The sequence below is a fragment of the Nomascus leucogenys genome, chromosome 9, assembly GCF_006542625.1.
Source record: "Nomascus leucogenys isolate Asia chromosome 9, Asia_NLE_v1, whole genome shotgun sequence".
Classification (NCBI taxonomy): Eukaryota; Metazoa; Chordata; class Mammalia; order Primates; family Hylobatidae; genus Nomascus; species Nomascus leucogenys.
This window is the reverse complement of record NC_044389.1, coordinates 62,812,702-62,834,718: the sequence shown is the minus strand read 5'-3', so window position 1 is coordinate 62,834,718 and position 22,017 is coordinate 62,812,702. Positions and strand designations below refer to the sequence as shown.

General features: G+C 33.4%; 1 protein-coding gene across 4 annotated transcripts in view; it reads left to right on the top strand.

Moving 5' to 3' along the window:
• ANTXR2 (ANTXR cell adhesion molecule 2) overlaps window positions 1-22,017 on the top strand; it is a 152,569-nt gene that overhangs the window by 19,944 nt on the left and 110,608 nt on the right. For all 4 annotated transcript variants that reach the window (XM_012499573.2, XM_003265803.3, XM_012499574.2 and 1 more), the window contains exons 8-10: window positions 17,452-17,512; window positions 19,926-20,024; window positions 21,804-21,873. In XM_012499573.2, coding sequence (XP_012355027.1) covers window positions 17,452-17,512; window positions 19,926-20,024; window positions 21,804-21,873 — 230 coding nt within the window. The remainder of the gene's footprint in view (window positions 1-17,451; window positions 17,513-19,925; window positions 20,025-21,803; window positions 21,874-22,017) is intronic.

Here is a 22,017-nt window from a genome sequence, read left to right as displayed (position 1 = left end):
AAATCTTTAGGGGAAAAAATACCAGTTTCTTCTAACATTTGGTTCTGGGATTTTAAATTTCTCTTTAAAGATCATGTTTTTTAGAAACACAAAGTGAGATTTATTGTATTTGTTTTTAGTAGCATGTAGGCTTTTAAAAAAATTAATGGAGCTTTTCAGAGAAAACATAATTTGGTTCCACCACTTATCAGTATGTCTAGTGGACAAACCAAATGTAAGTGCAGAATGGAACAGAGATTCAATTATTTTCGTAGTTTACATATATTGTTGTGTTAAGGTTTTAGGGAAAAATTGCAGTGTAAAAATAGTAAGTAATTTTATAGCTGGATTCAGGATAAATAAAACTGATACAACTGATTTAAGATTTAAAATACAGGATACAGTACTGACAATGTAAAAAGGAGGATAATTTGACCCTCTAAATAAACAAATCAGTGGATTGTATTTTAAATAGAATTTTATTTTGCTCTGGGATTTGTAATGATTTTTATAATTATACTGGAATGGAGAGAGGCCCTCTCTGGGCTATTCCTTTGGATTTTTTTAATATCTAAAAGATTTAGCTCAGAATTACCCAGATGATGGATTAGGTTTCCAAAACTCTATTTTTATGGGTAATAGCTACAGATTTCCCCTTCAAGGAATTAGTAGCTGAGTTCCAGATGACATCGTTATCATTGTTTTATTATGTTTGTTTGATACATTTAGTTTTTCTATTTTTATTAGGGAACCTCTAGAATGTAATTTCTAAGTATGGCCTTTCTTGCCTAAAGTTCTTGATGAACTTATGTTGAAAGATTTAGCATGAAATTAGGAAAATTTGCATTATTTTAGCCACAATTTGCCAACAAAATCTCTTGAGTGTTGTTTGGAGGGAGATCATGGGTATAGTTTTCATGTCAATACAGTTAAATTTCAGCTATGTGCTCACAAAGGGAAGAGTAAATTATTCTTAGGAAAGTCACCTTTTGGGAAAACACCGTAGTATCTGGCAGAGTTGGCAGGTAGAAAGAAGGAGCCATTACAACCAAACCTGGTTTGATTAATGGTTGAGATTTTTATCAATGTGATTGATAGTTTGAGATTTTTGCCCACTTTGTAGAAATTAAAGGCAATGTAAACTTTCATGTATTTTCAAGGGCAAAGATTGCTCCATCCCTCATAGTATACAAAACCTATAATTTTGCCTTAAATTTGAATTGGACTTTATAATTGCATAGTACCATCTGATTTTAAATAATATATATTAGATCTTTAAAACAAATATAGTGTTTCTGTTCCATGGTTAGGAGAGATAGAAGAGACTATATTCTTTATGATTTATCAGACTAATGGGTGAAATTATACTGTGGAATGTATTTACATAAAGCTAAGCCAATAGAAGAAATAAAAAATTTTAAGTCTTTCAGATATGTGGCACTATGAAGGCAGAATATTTGCTAAATTGATAAATATTTGTTTTTCCTTCTCGTTGTTTTTTAAATACATCTGGCCTCATTGTCACTGCATTAATTTTTATGAAGTTAATCCTTGAAAAAAATTGACAACATGGTTTTTATTGTTTTGTTTGTTCTCTCTCCCCTCTAAAATCCAATGACCAAGATGGTCTGGTCCCTTTAATGTGTAAGATATCATATGTTGTTAAGATATCATTTGTCTAGAATTAATTCCTTAATAGCAAAGATTAAGGAAGTTTTATTTTGGAGCCTTTCTTCATGGTAGTTAAAAAAAAAAAGAAGAAACACTGTAGTAGCTCTGCTTTTACAACTCAAAAATCAAGGGGCTGGAAAAGGCCTTTGCTATGAACATCCTGCATGTTAAAATTTTAATGCCTTCTCTAAAATGTATGTGATCCAGAAAATCACTTAAACATTCTATTTTAATTTTGGGGAAAATGCATTGTTTTAGTATTTTTAGATTTCTATCCAGGCAAAAATGGTATGTAACAGTTTTGGGGAATATTGATGTAATTTCCAATCTTAGCTAGTTGCATATGAAGGTTTATAATTCATTATCTCAAGTATGTACTGGAAGGAAACATTTCTTCTTTTTCTCCTTTTTTTTCCTCAATGAGCTCATTCTTTCATTAGTTCATTTACTGAGCCCTTACTATTCTTAAGGCATTGTGTTATGATTAGAAGAAGGATATAAACTTGAATAAGACATATTCTCTCTAAAGGGGCTTGAAATTAATGATTATTTGAGGTTTGGAGTATGGTAGTCCCCTGAAAGATTTACAAAGCCTTGTGGACATTTAGAGGAGGAAAATTTCAGTGAGTCACCTTAGGGGATAAGAAATAATCTTATAACGCAATTGGTGTTAAATGCCAATGTGACTCTAGTGTAAGGTGACATAAAGACAGGAGAGGTTTAGTTATGTGAAGTTATGGGAGGCCTTTCATTGTGAAATTTGAACTGGAGTCTGACAATTGGGATAGATTTAATCAGAAACAAAGAGCACAGAACTTCAAGAACTATCTGGGCTGAGTGGCTGAGGTGTAGGCTGGAGTGTGATTTGGCTAGGATCATGGAGGTATGGGGGATAAACATTGACGGGTAGCCTGGATTCAGATTATGGAGACTTTCACATACCTGTTTTGAGAATTGGCTCATATTTCATAAATAAGTAGGAAATTATGGAATATTAATTTAGAGCATGGGATTTATATAATGGCCATGCAGGTTTAGGAAGAGTACTCTTATAATAATGCACAAGATGATTTGGAAGATGCTGATGTGTTATAAGTATTTTGCTGTCATCCTTGCGAGACACGGGGAAAGGAAGCCCAGCATAGTGGAGACAAAATGCAGTCAGGAATAGGAAAACCTGGGTGTGAATTCCAACTCTGTCTTGCCAGGTGACCTGGGGTATGTCCTGCAATGTAATCTCTCTGAGTTTTAAAACCCTCAGTCAGATGGGAATAGTGATTTCCATTTTGTTGTTTTATTTTTTAAATTAAATGAGATAACAGTTGAGAATGACCTAAGTCAGAAGGGCTTGGCTTTAAAACATTTGGTAGAAAGCTAGGCATGGCAGGAAACTAACCCAGGGCTAATGATGGGGCTCCTGATCCTTCTGTAGGGCAGTCCACTGAGAGAGATGACCCCCAATCTACTTAAACAAGGTCTTAGGTACAAAAGGACATGGCACCGACATGTAAGAGGATCAAATTTAGCATGTGAGTCATGACAACAAGGATTTTTAGATAGTGTAGCACACAAAGTCAAGCATTTGGATGTGGTCTGGTATTAAATCCTCAAGCCGTAAGATCAGGACCCAGCCAACAGCTTGGAAACAAAATTCAGTATTCCCACGACAAAAGCTATGTAGAATTTCTGGACCCCACATTCAGAGGAGAGACACAATTCCTGTGGTGGGACTTATAGTACTAATTAGAAATTCAGAAAAGAAACTCAGTAGTTTTGAAAGAAACAATGGATCATCATAAGTCCTTAGGGATTATTCTTGGCACTGGGATTCTGTCTTTCTCAATGAAACTAGGTCAAGGATCATGAGGGAAGCACCTAATAACCTCTTTATTCTGGCAAGCATCATGTCAGGAACAGGGTGGGGCTAAACCTCCAGGTGTAAAATCTTTGACTTTTGTTGAGCTGGGCTCCGAGGGACATGGCAAATATTAGCTGTCAAATGTTAGTTATTGTTACCATTAGGATGGGCAATGAAACTGGAAGTAAAACGTTAAATTTGGGAAGCATTAAAATATTAGTAGAACTTGAGAGCTCACTGGCTATAGGGTTCAAGAGACAGAGAGAGGAGTCAAAAATAACTTGGGCATTCTGTCCTGACTAAGATGAATGACTAAGAATAGAGTGCAAACTGTTTTTACAGAGGGGACAAGAGGGTTATTGTACAAAATGGAAGAAGGCATGGGGCCGAGGGAGAAGTTGATTTGAGCTTGAGAACAAAAGCCCAGTGGAGGATATCCTTTAGAGAGTTAGAGGCCAGGTGGAATGGAAAGGCTAGAAAACCCTAGTGTCATTATGCTTCCTCATTTTCTTTCTCCCCTCCCATTGTCCACAGACACAAGCACATATATATGTTCTCTTTTTTTACTTTCCACTTCAGATTATCTTTAAATCCTTGGAATGTTAAATTATTTTTGTGTTCTTGGGAAGGTGATTGCATGACTTATATTTGAAAATGAAATTTTATTTGAATTACTAAAGGTCAGACTGAGATGTGAGTACCCTGTGGGTTCTAGTTCAATGTTTCATAATGCAGACTATGGAAGAAAACATTAAAAGAAAACCACAGATTGGTGAATAATATGGAAAGAATAAAAATCAAAATGTTCTGTGCCCTTCCTTGTGTAAGAACAGGACCATGGGATATTTCACTATTTGGAATTATTCCCACATTTTTTTTTGTAAGAATACCTAAGAAAGTATTAAGCAGAAAGAGATAAATCAGTTGTGAAGCATGTTTTATAAATAACCCTGGTCCAAAAGAATTGAGAACACTACTCCTAGGTGATGGTAGTTAATGCCAGAGTTTCTAAGTCTTTAATGGGAAAGTATACAAGCATAAATAGAAAGGGAACAATCATCCATACATTTAGGACATTTAAATAAACCCGAATTAGATAGTTTCTAAAGGGAAAAGTGAAATTTCGAAAAGTCCCTACATTCATAGTGCTGGAGATATAAGCTTCATTTCACTTTTGGAGTGAAATTTTTTTCTCAGTAATGTCTGTTGTTGTTTGTTCTTAGAAAAATATCTAAGAAGAAAAGTGTCTGACACTATATTTTATATTGTCTAACACTATATTTTAATGGAATGAGAAGACATTGCAAACACATTTTCTCTTAAGGCAAATCATTTTCATAGAAGAGGGTACCTAATAAACACTCTGATAATACCTTAGCTTAAGTGATTTTAGCACACTCTGCTATGAATGTTGACCACTTAGTTGTGAAAACTTCTATTTGTAAAATTACGGTTTGATGAAAAACCTGAAGTCTGAGCAACTATAAAGATACGTTCATAGGAAAAACAAAAGTGGTAGGACTTACTGGAAACTGGAAACCAATTTTCAGGACTCCTTTTAAAAAGTACTGGCTATAATGTAAGAATAACTGTATATCAGATTATTCTAGGCTTATCTTTGTCCAAGGATCATTAGCGCTGAATGTAGATGAGGTATTTCATTATAATAACTTCCACATTAATGGTATGAAGGTTGAAACTGTATTGCCCCAACTCCTGTTTTTTTTTTTTTTTTTTTTTTAACTAATGCTTAATATAGTGTTGGGTAAGTAGTCATTGCTTAATTCATATTTCTGAATTATAAATAAATAAAATCTATGCAAGTTTTTAAAAATATTCTATTTTTATAATATAGTTATGGTATATTGGAGCATTAAAAATTAACCTCTGATTCCATGTGCATTAGATAAATAAATAAAATGAATGAATAAAAATCTATGCAAGTTCTTAAAAATGTTTTTATATTTTTCTAATGTAGTTATGGCATATTTGAACATTAGATAATTAACCCCTGATTTCATATAAATTTGATTTCATCCTCATATTTATGTTTCACTATATTAAGACTCTTTTGATTTCACATGAGAAGAACTCAGTTAATACTAGTTTAAGGAAAAGAAAAACAGAATGTTACTGGCCTGTAACTAGGTGGTCCAGAGAGGGAAATTACCTCAGGTACAGCTGGATCCAGGGAATCGGTCATGTTGTTAGGGTCTTCTCTCTCAGTAAGTTTTGCCTATGTTTCCATTCGCCTCATTCCTTGTTTAGATGAATGGTGGTGAACCGTAATTGCAAAAGGAGGCTTACATGGTCCTCAGCAAGTACATTGGAAAGTGAGGGGTGTTGTCTCTGCATCAGTACATAGGGTCCCAGATAAGAACTCTAATTGATTCGGTTGAGTCATGAGCTCATTCCTGTACCAATTCTGTTGGGGGCAAGGGAGAGAGGGAGAAGAAGGTACTATGATTCACAGCCTCACTAGGACCACATGGAGTGGAAAAGAGTTTCCCAAATAGAAAGGGGCACTATTCATAGAAGTGTAAGGGTGCAAAAGTGTCCAGGGTAGGAACGAAAAAATCAGTAGTGATGACAGCTCACTATATTCAAATACATTTAAAATATTTTGACATACATTCTAAGAAGACACCCCATTCCTCCGAAATCACACTTGATAATAAACATAGAAAGTTTCCTTTAGATTATTCATTTTATTAATTGATCTTATTTTGGCCTCTACTGTCCAAAGCTATATTTGTATTTGCATGAAAATATTCCCTAATAATATTATTCTTTTCTTTTTTTAAAAAAAAATTTGGTTGGGATTGCAGTTTAAGAAAATCAAATCCACTTTGAATAAATACGTACAGCTTTGTGATAGTTTGTGAGAAAACTAAACTAAACTGATGACATTTGGCTACACAGATAAAATTAAATTCCAAATTTTAATTTCTTAACATTAACCTGTTGGACTATAAAAGGAGATGTCCTGTAGAGCCTTACCTGCTCTTAAAAGCAGATTTAATTGAGTGGAAGGAAATTGAAAAGGTGGAGAAAATGGTTAATATTTGTGACCAAATGTACCATTTGGTGTACATTATGAGGGAAAATGTACAATTTCTCAATTATACTTCATTTTCCCCAAATATAATAATTCTCAGTTTATTCAGAAGCATTTGTTGGGTACTGGGCTGTGTTCAAGACACTTTTCTGTGTTTTGTGTTACCAAAATGGATATGGTCCCCAGACTCTTCAGAGCTTACAATTTTTAGGATGTGTGTTTGGAAAATTAATAGAAGAATTAATAAAATATTTTTTCTATTATTGTTGCGTAGGGAAACATTTCATTAGCCATCTTGGATTTCTAAAAAATCAAATGGAATAAATACAGACTTAGACTGCGTGGCAGGTATACTTCATGTCTTAGTAAAACAAGAAAGTGGGCAAATAGGGCTAATATAAAATGTTTGCACCAGAGTGAAAATTATGCCAGGAACAAATTTCTTTAAATTCTGAAATAGTCTATTTATTATTATTTTATCTCATAAGTTCAAGGCAGTTTTTATAGGAAGCTTATTTATTTTCTAAGCTGGCATTAAATGATTATTTTGAGTTTGTGGTGACCAAAGACAACAGCAACAACAAAACCAAAAAGTAGAGGCAGATAAACTGTTTCCAATCACAAACCATCCATTTTTGGAATTTTTTCCATATTGTAATGAAACAGCAAGACTGCTAATATGATTTATTTTAAATATCAGAATTGTGAGATGTGGAAGAAACTAAATTTTTAAAAAAGATTTATTATATGGGAGTATGTTCATCAACAATGTAATCAGAACTATCCATCTGTTTTGTTTGGAGCTTAGAAGACTAAAAGACAATGATTATGATTTACCTTCTTCCACAGATGTCTTAGGGTAAAAGTTTGTTTAGAAATGTGTAATGTGTGCTTTTATTGCTTGCTTACTTGCAAGGCAGAAGAGAATCCATATTTAGAAACTGGTCAGAGTGGTGTGTGCTGTATTGAGCAACTGATATTTTGAAGCTCTAAGCATTTTTAAGGAATGAACTCAACCAAAACATGTGATTATAAAATAACAATTGCTCTTAGTTGAAGTATTACCCCTTAGAGAAAAATATATTTGGCTGGGATGTTTGGAAGCCACAGAAAAAATAAAAATCACACATCTGAATATTAAAAGGTAAAAAGGAAACAAGACAAGAGGATAAGAAACACCTTTCCAGTTGTTTTTGTTGCTTATGCAGTTGGATGTCTAATTACTAAAGCTTCATTTTGTTAGTACCTTTAAAACTAATACTTTTCATATATTTTGTCCTGATTTAAACTTGAAATCTTTTTGTATTGGAGATGAATCCTTTAGTGTTTAAAGCTGCTCAATGAGTCAAGAAAAAAAAAAAAACTTGCTTTTTTAGACTTTATTACCCTTACCAACATTTTCTGACATGCTGTAGGTCATGGAAATTGGCAGTTTCTATCTGTTAAGGACACACCTAGAGCACTCGTAAATTATTTGTGATGATCGGTTGCCAGTGATGTTATAGATCCAAAATCAGTGTCAAAAAATTATTTCTGAGATGAATATTTAGAATTTTTAATAGATTTGTAAAAATTTTGGAGTACTTTAGGTAGCATATGTGAATGTATATATAAAGAAATAATCTATTTTGGGGAGGAAAAAGCCTTATTATTTAGAGTTGATCCTAAAAAATGTTATTACAGAGGAAACCATTTAATGGGATTTAATACCCCTTTTCTCTTCTATATATTCTACCTAAAATAAGACTTTAAAAAAAAGATAACACATATCTTAAGTTTGTTTCTCTTCAGGTTGTTTTTGTTTTTGTTTAGTTTTGCATCTGGTCCAAAATGCCTTATAGGTACTATTAATTACCAAAATTTGAATTTATCCAAATAATTTTTTCACTATGCATAACTGAAAATGTGATTTGATTAATTCAAATAGCTTCTCAGTAAGCTCTGTATCTTTTTACATGCATTACTCTTAGTATTATATGCTCCGTTTTTTATCTTATAGTCATAATGGCCATGCTTCTTATTAAAAAGTTTTGCATTTACTTTTTAATTAAATAGAATAAACATTCATTGAGCAGCTGCTATTCATAAGATATTGTGCTATATACTTTTTGTATTAGATTGAATTTTGAATATGTGGTATTATTCATTTTAAAAGTTTTTATTTCATTCTTCTGGAATGGGCTGCATTCTATTTTCCAGATATAGTATCCTTCCTGTTGCCACTTAGAAATTAGAAAAAAATATGGATTTTAAGATATATCTAGGCTTATATTAATTGTAGGAAGTGTTTTTGTTTTGGTCAAGCTGGATGGTTGCTCTTCAAGTCCTAAGGTCTAGCTCATAGATGTTTCTCTCAAATTCAGCATAAACTTCGAAGACAACATAGGTCCTAAATAATATTTTGATTTTATCTCCCCATCTTAATTTATTGCATGATAAATTATTATCTTGGATTGACACCAACTACAACTCTCCACAAATCCCATATTATTTTAAACACCAGAAGAAAAGGCCGTAACTATATCCATTGTATGTGTTTTTCAGGCCATGATATTGCTTTTATTACTTCTTATGTGTCTTACATTTGTTATTATAGCATGTGTCTTTTATGTAAACATATTCAGGAACTTATAAGATCTCAATCAAAGTATAATTCCACATGTATCATGAAATCTCTAAGAAAGAAGAAATTAAGTCAAGGTTCTCACAAAACTCATGTCTTCTGATGATTCCTGGTTATTTTTGCTATGGATGTTTCCTTGACAATACCAGCAATTTGTCTTTACCATCAGTTATTATTCAATAGTTATAAAAACTTGATTGTAACCATATAGACAAGCAAGATAAGAAACTTCTTTGTAGCCAGTTGGATTCTTGGAGTATTTGTTCCTCTGACTTCGTGTTGGTTCTCAACCCCCAGCAAACCTTGCCAGTTCTGATTCTAGAGTGAATTTCTGCCTCTTGTCACGTAGAAAGGAGATTTGGCCTTTGGTGAACCCATGCAACCTGACCATATTATACCAGATATAGACTCGATGCAAATTAATTTGGGACATTCCTAGAGTGTCCAGGCTTAAACACTGTTCTGATGCTTCATTCAAGTTGGGCTTCAGAGAAGAGACAACAGTAGAATCTACTTTCATCTCCTGCCAAACATCTATAATCTCAAGGAGGCCAGCAGGCGGGACAGTCACAGCTGACTCTTATGGCTGGATCTGGACTTGCTGCTAACTGAAAACAAACCCAGAGGAATACATAAACAGCTTTTATCTTATCCTACACTTCTCCCTTGCCAAACAGAAAAATTCCATGAAATTAGTTAGCAGTGTTCCCTGAACTATTCAGAGTACTTTGCTTATCTGAATTGTACAAATAATGCATCAAAATTTTATACTATCAGTTAGAAGCAACAGAAAATGTCCTTATAATTTATAAGGGGTTAATGTTATTATTCTATCAGCAGTTTTATCCCAAAAACTTAGCAAAGGGAAAAATACTTGGGTTTTGAATTTCTCATGTTAATACATGACAGACTTTTTACCACACATTTTGAAGGAGACATTCAAGACACATCTTAAGTAGGAGAGAAGGTTTCAGTGAGAAAGGATAGTGACTGTTATTGCAGAGATCAAATATTTAAAACTATCTTTAGGCATTTAATTCACTGGCACAATAGGTTGGAATGCAGACATTTTATACAAAACATCAGAATTTAGAACTCAATATTTTTTTAAAATTCTGTATTTGTATAAATTTTGGGGGTACAAGTGTAATTTTGTTACATGAATATTCTGCTTCAGAATGAAGTCAGAGCTTTTAGTATGGAATAAGATACATTGTACTCACTAAGTAATTTTTCATCCTCCACTCCCCTCTCTCCCCCATGCTAGTTAACACTTTTCTATTGTATATTTTTAGCAGACTATCAGCACAAGTCTTACAGATAGTATTGTGTATACCAACAGCTATTTTGCCTAGACGGATTCCTCCTGGAAGTTCATACCTTTATCTTCTGCCTATTCTGTGCCCTCTGAGAAGAACCATAGGTTAAAAAGGTTTTGGAGACCCTGTGATTCACAAATATAAGAGGGAAAGAAACTAAGAAAAGGAACAACAGAGAAATTGGCCTGATAGACCTGTTTTTGCAATGTTGGGATCCCATTTTAGATTTTCCTTCATGCTGCTTGCATTTCTTGCTTTAAAATTGTTAGACTGCCTGAATTTCCATGCGCAGTTATTTTTCATAGCTTAACAAACATCATTTTGAGTTTACAATATTATCAATTCACATATTCACATTCAATATAAAGTATGAATGAGTTCATGAGATAAGAATAGGTACAATGAAATGGAGTATTTTGGGAGATAAAGGAAACCTATATAGAGAGCATATTTAGAAAAGAAGTAACTGTGTGTGTCTAGCAACCTAGGTAAGACAGTGAGGGGGAGAGGATCAAAGGCTAACATTCCGTTTGAAAAATTTACCCAATGTCTGCTCCATGTCCAGAAAAAGTATAGAGAAAGAAAGAAAAACACCCCTAAACTTCTGCCTCACATTTCTGTTCCCAACTCAGGTAAATTCTAAAATTTTAGAACTATGAAACCTAGATGTCATTCACATAGTTAGTGAAGAAAATGTGTTCTAAGATCATATAACAAATTTAATTTTTATAAACAGAGTTTTGCAGTTTTCTAAGTGCCTGTTGTCTTCCAAAACCAGCGTTAGGGCTTGTGGTAGCTTGTTGTTCTAGTATGGCCTCTTTTGTCTTTTTGGTTCTGAATGATGCTGAGAAGTAAAAACTGTGTATTTTTATCTGTGCAAAACAAATTTGAGATAGAAAACGTTAATAGAGTAAGACAAGAAAGAAAAATAATAATAAGAGAGAGGGCCCTAAGTATTTAGCTATCCTATAAATTACTAATTCATAGAATGATTAAACATTTTAATTTATCCAAAGTCAATGGCATTAGGAATTTTAAAACAAACATACATTCTATTACAAAGATACATGCATGCATATGTTTATTGCAGCACTATTCACAATAGCAAAGGCATGGAATCAACCCAATTGCCCATCAATGATAGACTGGATTAAGAGAATGTGGTACATATACACCATGGAATACTCTGCAGCCATAAAAAGGAATGAGATCATGTCCTTTGCAAGGACATGGATGGAGCTGGACTCCATTATCCTCAGCAAACTAATGCAGGAACATAAAACCAAACCTGCATGTCCTCACTTACAAGCGGGAGCTGAACAGTGAGGTCACATGGACACAGGGTGGGGAACAAGACACACTGGGGCCCGTTGCGGGTGAGGTGGGGAGAGGGAGAACATTAGGAAAAATAGCTAATGCGTGCCGGGCTTAATACCTAGGTGACAGGTTGATGGGTGCAGCAAACCACCATAGCACATGTTGACCTATGTAACAAACCTGCACATCCTGCACATGTACCCCAGAACTTAAAATAAAAATTAAAAAAAATTTTGCGAAAAAAGGAAAGAAAATCCTAACAAATAAAAGTGAAAGCTTAGTGATATACTTTTGAGGATAAGGAATAAGCCAGATTTTAGATTGTTTTTGGTAGCATTACAGGAGTCCAGACAAAACAGGCAGTTACATTTCACTAGTTTGTTAATTAGACTTTGTAATGGTTAGATTATCCATCACAAACCTGGAGGGTGGTGGTAGAAGAATGGGGTTTGGACTCAATAAAACCTAGGGACAACATAGTTAAGAGCTAATTCTTCTAGGGCAGTTAAAAAAATCTAAGCCCCAGTTTCCTCATCAATAAAACATGGATAAAAATATTTATTTATTAGACTTATGAGGATTAACTGAAAAAATTCATAAAAAGCACTTAACATAGTTGCTGGAACATAAGTGCCCAACGAATGGTTAACTATTATCATGTTAGAAATTCTTTTGAATTTTGGACTACTGCTACTTGTACTTAATTTAGAAAATTTGACTTTTTGTCATCTATATTAATGTTTGAGGACTTAAAACTAGGGATTAGGTAATAAGGTATATAATTTTTTTATTTGTAAATACTCCTTAATACTAATATTACTTTTTGGGTGAACAGATGCTTCAATAGTATACTTTCTCATGGTGATATCAAGTTCTTTGCCAATGTGTGTGTGTGTGTGTGTGTGTGTGTCTGTGCATGGGTATATATCCCCCAAAATATCAAATGATGAAATTTTGCATTTAGTGTGTGCATGACTTAACATACCCTAGATTTATTAAGCACTTGGTTTATCTTTAAATTTGATCTATTGGTCTATGGTGCTCTTAGCTCTCTCTAATGTCAACTAAGGCTGTATTTAGTAGAAACTATTTTCTTCTACTATTGAAACATAATGATGACAGCATATATTAGAGGGAAAGTCCTTACAATTTTCTCTCTTGTACCAATGATGGAGTTGCAAAGTATTAAAGATAATTTGCCATTTATTGTGGATTGGACACCTGATCCAATGTTCAGTCAGTAATATTATTTAATTTGGCAAAAATTAACTAGAGTGTTTAGAATGTTTCTCCTCCTTGTCAGTTGTTTAGAGATGACAGTTTTAATATAATAGACTCATTTTGGTTTATTCTATTTTTTCTTTCCTTTCAATTTTTATTTTAGATTCAGGAGGTACATGTGCAGGTTGTGCAGGTTTGTTACCTAGGTGCATTGCATGATACTGAGGTTTTGGGTCCAGTTGATCCCATCACCCAGGTACTGAACATAGTACCCAATAGCTGGTCTTTCGACCCTCATCTCCCTTCCTTCCTCTCCCAACTAGTAGTCCCCAGTGTCTACTGTTCCCATCTTTATGTCCATGAGTACCCAGTGTTTAGCTCCCACTTATAAGTGAGAACATGCAGTCTTTGGTTTTATTTTCTTGCATTAATTCACTTAGGATAATGGTCTCCACCTGCGTTCATGTTGCCTCAAAGAACATTATTTCATTCATTTTTATGGTCGTGTTTTATTCCATGGTTTCTATGTGCCACATTTTCTTCATCTAGTCCACTGTTGAGGAGCACCTAGGTTGATTCCATGGCTTCGCTGTGAACAGTGCTGCGATGAACACGCGAGTGCTTTTTGGTGGAAGAATTTATTTTCTTTTGGATATGTATCCTGTAATGGGATTGCTGGGTCAAATGACAGTTCTAAGTTTTTTGAGAAATCTCCAAACTGCTTTCCACAGTGGCTAAACTAATATACCACTAGCAGTGTGGAAAAACATTCCTTTTTTTCCACAACCTCACCAGCATTTGTTGGTTTTTGACTTTTTAATAATAGCCATTCTGATTGGTGTGAGATGGTATCTCATTGTGGTTTTAATTTGCATTTCTCTAGTGATTAACAATGTTGTGCATTTTTTTGTATGTTTGTTGGCCACTTGTATGTCTTCTTTTGAGAAGCATCTGTTCACCCATTTTGATATCTTGAACATTTCAATTTGTATAATTACTTGGTGAGAATAGACTATTAACTTTTGTTTTTGTAAAACTGTTCAAAAAAATTTATGGTGCAAACTATTTGCATTCAGACATCAAATTATTTTGATTTCTAGTTGTTGCTTTCTTAATATTGGAACGTGGTAAACTCTAGATGGAAAAGAACAAATTTAGAACAAATTCTATTTTCTAAAAATGCATAAATTCTCTTCTTACTCTTCTCCCTCCTCTCTATTTTTCATTTGGAAATGGTTTTGGTGAAGTTTGTTTCAAATTATAGATTTCTGGATTTCCAACATTCATAATTTATGGAAGAAATAGATGCTTCATCACATAAATTAACTTTATCCTGACTTGTCTATGTCCTAATATGATTGTTGGTTTGTTAATAAGACTTTTTAATATCCTCATTAATTTGTGTGTTCAATGTTTATTCATTAAGCATTTATTGGTTGTACTGAAGGCACAAAACAATGTGTAAGGCCCTGAATGTGCTGTATAGTATAATTCAATCTCATTTCTTTCCTCAAAAAGTTTGTTTTCTAGTAGAAGAGTTGAGTTATGCACTAATAATATAATTTAAGGTCCTAAGAGTTTTTTTTTTTAAATAAAACAAACTTTAGAGAGGAGCACATGCCATGGAAATTCAATTAGATAACATTAGATTGTGATACCAATGTTATGACTTGTGCTCTGACTACTTGCTTTTCAATGGATGTTACCTGAGTCACTTTTCCATTCAATTATATTATTTTTAGAAAAACTTATTTTATTAAAATAATTAATTATGAATATTGAATTAATGTAAATGTATTGTTATTAGCAAATATAAGCTATACTGTTTACTGCAGGATATATCTAACATTAGCCATCCTTAATCTCTGCTTAATTTAACTTGATTTCTTTAAACTCAGACTTTAATAGTACATAAATTGCTGAATCATCCTGAACCTCTTCTTTAAAATTAAAATACCTTATAGGGGATATACAGGGCCTGGCTCAAAAGACGTAGATCACTAACAGTCCTGGAGGGTGTTCTTCAGCTTTAAAGAGATCTCCTTAGGAGAACTTCTCATTTGATATTGCTATTGGAACTCTCATTTATTTAGAAATGTTTTGATGGATTGGATCAAATTAAAAGACCAAGTCAACATATGCACAATTGTCTTAAATATTATGAAATCTGATTGACTTATGGTCAGTGCTGGTAGAAGAGAGAAAACAAATATAATGTTACAAATACACTGAAGTCATTCTGGATGCATATTTTTTGACATGATCTTTAGAAAATCCTTTCATAATTTTTTGATTTATTTTATTCTGAAGAATTGTAGGGAAATGGTTTCTATTGCCAATAGATGTAATCTTTAAATGTCTCATAATTTTCCTGGGTACTTGGAATATTTTTTCAGTAATACTGATAAAGCTATGGCTAAATAACTAATAAAGAGATTGTAAACTGAAAGATGCATTTAGTCTCCTTAATAAGATCTGTTTTAAGATAAATTCTTTCAGGACTGATAACAGACAAAATAGATTTGGGGGTTTTGTGTTTTCCCTTAACCTTCCATTTTGATGGTTCACTGTTGTCACTGTTACCTCAGATTGGCCAAAGCTATAGCTATAATGCCCATTTTTGTTAGTTGGAACATTTTCAGCTTCATATTCCTTTGCAAATCTTTTCTACTCTGTTTCCTTCAGAGTCTTGTTATGTGAATTATGTCCAAATTTTTAAAGATATTAGTGATTTGAAATACTACCCTTTCAAGAGGGCACATTAACATTTAACAAGAGTTCTTAATTCTTGAATCCATAAAAGTGAATGTTGGTTATTGTAGATAAAGTAGCAGACCAAGAGGAGGTATGTGGGTGCAAAAAGGTCTTTGAATGCCTATGGAATCTCTTTGGTAATTTCTGTATTTAAATGGGCCTCATCTGCAGTTTCTCAGATATAAAATTTTACGAGGTTTGTTTTCTAATCACAAAATCCTCAATCACTATGTGAAAAGTTGAGTTTATTGGAAAGTTATCTCAAAAAGTACAATTTTTCCCTCTTTTCAGAGATGTATATTCAGCAACAAAGTTCCATGATTTGACACAGTTGATTTTAGGGGCTGAGAACTTATAGTTTCGCTGTTATTAAAGAAAGCACGGAAAGCATGTCTATTTCCTGCTACAGTCCTTACTTCCTATTCTAGTTATGAACAGGAGATGCTAGAAACTGCTGTAAAGCATCTGTCTTCAACTTCTGCCAAGAAAGGAATGTCAAGAAAGGAATTCTGGAGATCATCTGGAATTTGTCTGACTGATAATATAATGCAGAGCATTTCTAAAAATAAAGACAGGATTGTTGTCCATGAGGAGAAGCTTATTTCATCATTGTTTTTCAGTTGTAGCCTTGTCCCTTGTGTGGTGGTTTCTGTTTCTCAGAACAAGCTAAGAAGAGCAGTTCTGTTCCTGTGTTCTGGGAATGCTTGAGTACGGAGTCTGTGTTTTTAAAAAGAATATTGGCTCATATAAGGAGTCTATGTTCTGCAGTTGTAATTTTTTATGTATATAAGAGGGAATAGCACCCACAGGAATTAAGCCTGAGAAATGGAATAGAAATGCCACTGTCCAATAAAGAGAAGTGCTTTTTAATTTTAATTTTAATTTATTTATTTGTTTGAGACGGAGGCTTGCTCTGTCGTCCAGGCTGGAGTGAAGTGGCATGACCTCGGCTCATTGCTGTGTTAAAGCGATTCTCCTGCCTCAGCCTCCTGAGTAGCTGGGATTACAGGCACGAGCCACCAGACCTGGCTCATTTTTTGTATTTTTAATAGAGACGGGATTCACCATGTTGGCCAGGCTGGTCTCGAACTTCTGACCCCAAGTGATCCCTCTGCCTCGGCCTCCCAAAGGGCTGAGATTATAGGCATGAGCCACTGTGCCCAGTCAGAAGTGTTTTTTTATTGATATTATATTGAGCCACCGCACCCAGTCAACAGTGCTTTTTTATTGATATTATATTGGTCTTCTGAACAGAAAACATAACAGCATTACTAAACAGGGGGTCTGATTTGTTATCTTGTTTTTGCTTGATTGGGAAGGTCAACATAGATTTTATGGCAGCAGGAAATTTTAGTTATCTATTCATACCCAAGGTTATCAGACTTTGAGACAATGCTCACTTTTCCTGTGCTTATCTGAATTTACTTTAATCAAATAAGGATCCTACAGTACATAATCTTAAAATATACCCTGAAATACAGTGCAGAAGTTTCCTAAGAACTTGGTAGCTGTACACGCTGTAGTTAATAGATTTTCTCTGAGATCTACTGAAGTATGGAGAAGACCTCAAGGTTATTACTAATCTTATAATTTACTTCACGTTGTAATTTAGATCTATAGCTTGGTAATCTTTTTTTTTTTTCTTTTTTAGATACTAGCTCAGTCATGTACTGAAATCCTAGAATTGCAGCCCTCAAGTGTCTGTGTAGGGGGTAAGTGTTTAGAATTTAAAAATACCATGTAAGAAATTGTATTTTTTTTCCTAACTAAAATATATGATATGAAACTCATGTTGGAAAAAGAATAGCAAAATTAACTTTTTTGGCATCTTTTTTGTGTAAGAATTTTTAAATAATTCCTTGAAATATTTCTATTTTAAATTCAAATTTTTAAGATTGGAATGTTATTTTAAATAATGAGCATATTGTGTGACAGGCTTTTAGAATCTTCTGTATATTTAGTTCACGCTTGAGACCTTTCCTATGGCAAATAAAATAAAATATGAAATCGTTTCTTTTGTCTGATTATACAAACAGTCAGGTATATGTAGACTTTGAGCTCCATCCTTTGATGACCTGGCCAAAGTACAGAATCTGCCAGCTCAGGGCACATAAGGAACTGACTTATGGACGGATGGCAGGAAGGAAGCAGGTGGCTTCATCAGCTGGTGCTAAGCACATACTCAGGTTTTCACACCTCCCAGCCATCCTTGCCCAGACAGAGCGTGATTCTCTCTGGCCTATTTTATTTCTTTTTCAAGCCTGACCTACAGTTCATTTTAACTTGACTTTAAAAAGGAAAAATATTGGGTCTGGTGGGGGAGAAAATATGTTCTGTAATTTACCATAGAGCCTCCCAGCTGGTTGTGCATGGTCTCGCATTCTGCATCTTCTAGATTCCCTAATGAATGAATACGGAGATGTTTAAGGAAAGTAGTGCATCTGAACATCCCAGGAAAGGATTATCTTTCCTAAAAGTGAAGGTTAATACATTTCTAGAGAAAACAAAGAAAAATAAATGGAAAAGTAATATTAAAATAGTAGCTGTTGTTTATTAAACTCCAATTTTGTGCTGAGTGTATACTGGGTTGTTTGCATTTATAATTTTACCTAATCCTTATAACAACACTATTGAAAGTTTTATACATCCCTGGTTTACAGATGGGGAAGCTGAGGCAGAGACAGGTTCAGTACTTGCTACTAGTAATTACCCTGTTTGACCCTTGCCTGTCTGACTTCAATGCCCGTACTCTTACCGAATCACATTTTAAGTTTTACCTGCACTTTATTTTAACTTGCAAGTGAAATTCCTTTCATAACATAGTAAATGAAAAGTGGGTTGGCAGTAGTTCCTTGCATAGTTAATGACTATATTATACTTGTATTATGTTAGATATGAGAAGTTTTAGAGGATTGGTAATGTTAAATTAAAATGGAGAACAGGCCCGAAGAAGCCTCAAGCAGGCAAAAACACTTAGGCCTCATAAGTAGCCTTAACTTTATTTGATTTACAAATATAGTTGGAATTTAATTTGAACTATTTATTGTAAATGCCTACATTAAGAATAATAGAATTTAAGTGCAACCAATCAAAAACAACCAACAAACTTATATAACTGGGGACTTTCCATGGGATAGACCAAATAAGGCAACTGTGTAACTATAACCCATCAAATATTTTCTTTGGTTTACTTCCACGTTGGTTCTATAAAAGCCTCCCCCTTGTATTCACTTGGTAGAGCTGCCAAACCACTTCTTATTTGGATCTGTCTAATTTAAGAATCTTCTGCTCAAATACACTATTTAAAATTTTATTTGTGCTTCAATTTACCTTTTAAACAAGCGGTAATCACTATTAAAATAGTTAATATACTATCTTGCAGCTTAGCAGTAAACATTCATTGTCTGTCAAGATATTTGATCACTTAACTTTCATTCCAGCCTATTCTCTCACTCTCTAACATTTTTTAGTGCTTGCTTCTACTATAAGTAATGGTACAGTAAGTTAAATCAACTTTTGTGACTGGCCATCGATTATTAGTAATTCAAAATACATGATCTTTTGATTATTTATAGGTTTGAAATAGAAAATGAATCAGGATTAGTAAGGTGAAGAAGTCGTTAAAGAAGAATTCTGTATGGAACAGGCATAGATTAAAGAAAGTACTACATATGACTTTTCTAAGAACTAAAAAACATACATAATTAATTAGTTTTATTTACATTCCCAAACCTTAATACCTGAAAGTAGGGAAAAACAAAGTTTTTTTTCCCTGGTATTTTCCTAAGGATAGAAATTGAGGAGGTTTGTATAGTATCTGTCTGGGAATGACTGTTAATGCTCCTATTCTAATACCTTGGTCACTACTGGGAATCACTTTGTTTAGAAAATAAAATAATGCATCCCCATGTGGCAGCGAATGGTATCTTCACTACATTTACCTAGAGGGTCTAGGAAAGCCAGCACAGTTGGAAATATAGAGCTATGTCTTCATTGCTATTAGTTAACTGAATAGTATGAAAAAAATTATTCTATGCACCTTAATACTTTCATTTCAGCTTGTGTTTTTGTTTTTTATTTTTGGGAAAGCAGTGATTAAATGTTTATATTTCCTTTTAACTCTAGAGGAATTTCAGATTGTCTTAAGCGGAAGAGGATTCATGCTGGGCAGTCGGAATGGCAGTGTTCTCTGCACTTACACTGTAAATGAAACATATACAACGAGTAGGTCCCCAGTAATTTCAGTGTTGTCTTAATCTCTGCAAAGCACATCAGCATCAAATGTTTTCTTTTTTTCTCCAACTAAAACTAACTGTGACATATTTTTTAATCAAAGAAGAAAGAAATGAAGTCTGAATGATAATACAAATAGTAGTGCTAATTATTTAATAGTTATTTAATAATGGCAACATTTGTTTATAACTTAATAAATGCTGGACCCTGTCCTAACTACCCTCATTGAACAGATGATGGTTTGTGGCTAAAAGAATGAAATTACTTGCATGTGGTGACACAGCTGATAATGGACAGAGCTGATATATGAACCCACTTTTCCTGACTGTACTCTGTACCTACTGCATCAACCACATGATTTAATTGCTTCTTTCCTCAGGCTTCTTTCTTGTCACACTTGCCTTAAAATCTAATTATCTTTGGCTTCTCTCCTACTTGTTCCTTTTTTTCTTTCTTTATTTTGTCACTTGTTTTCTTTATCTAATTTCCCAATAATTTGTTAGTTTATTGAAGATAGTCTTTTTTTGCCTTATAGATTTTTGCATCTCAAATTCTCACCCAGCATAGTGTTGGTTGATAATTTTCATATTTATTGAATTGAGTTTTAATTTTCCCTATCCTTGACTTTTAAAAAGCCAAGAGTACGTTTTTATTTTCATTCTGAAAAAACCCTACCTCTTAAATAGACCTTAGTTTTCTGAGCACCTTGAGTATCTATATAAACGTTTTTCCTTATTAATTATTATATTGCCCTTCAAAACTTATATTGTAAGGCAGACTTTATAACTTTGTAAACTCTGGTAGAGTCTTTTTTTTAGATTCATCTGCCATTTTGCTGTTTATCTGAGTGTAAACACTCCAATTAACACAGCTTCGGCCATACACACAGTACCTATTCAATATGTGTTTATTGAATTAAAATGGTGAGGATCTCAGCATGCTAAATGTCATAGCTAATTCCTGTCTTTTCTGTTAAGATCACAATTTTAGTAAGGCAAAAATTTACAAACTCTCTTCATAGTAGGTTCCACAATCGAGTAGGCCAAGATAATTTTATTTTTATTCAGTAGTCATTTGTATCTAAGCATTAGCTTCGCCTAGCTCCTTTTGATTACATATTTGAGTTCATTATAAAATAAACGTATTTCATGTTTAGCTACATAAGATTAAGTTTATTAAAGTAAATCCTCAAATAAATGAAATTGGTATTTTCCTCTTTTAGATTCTAGAATGATCAATTTGAATAAGTAACTTTTCTGCATATTTCTAGTCTAAATCATTTTTCTCATATTTTATTAAAGTTACAAGGGCAATTTAAGTATGCGACTTCCTAAAATGAATTTATTTATTGTAGACAAATGTTTTATTAAACTTGTGAAATAAGTTCATTTTCCTTTGGACATCTAACTTTCATCTTCCTTCATCTTTTCTAAAGTGTGCTTTTAAAATAATACAGAGCATTTGTTTTTAAAAATCTGAGATATTTAAAAAACTTAAGAGAAAATATATTTTATAGTATCTAGAATGGTATGTGAACTTAGTCTAAGTCAAAATAATCCTAACTTATGATTTACCAACACTATATGTCAATGGAGCATATAATCTCTTTCCATTTTTCATTCCCTTTTACTTCTCTCTTTTGTTTTTTTATGTTAATATATCTAGTATTCCACATTTGAACTCTGATTGAAGCATGCTGTTCATATTATTAATGAAACTGTGTGAGATGCATAAGACCCTTTATTAATTCAGTGGCATTTTATTTTCTAGGTGTAAAACCAGTAAGCATACAGCTTAATTCTATGCTTTGTCCTGCACCTATCCTGAATAAAGCTGGAGAGTAAGTACTTAATTTAAAACAATTTTATAACATTTTTAGTAAAAAATTATTAGAAAATGGTGACATATATATTGGTCATTTTATTCTGTCTTTTTTTTGGTATACAGAACATTAAAAAGTAAGCCTTGGGCAAGCCACTTAACT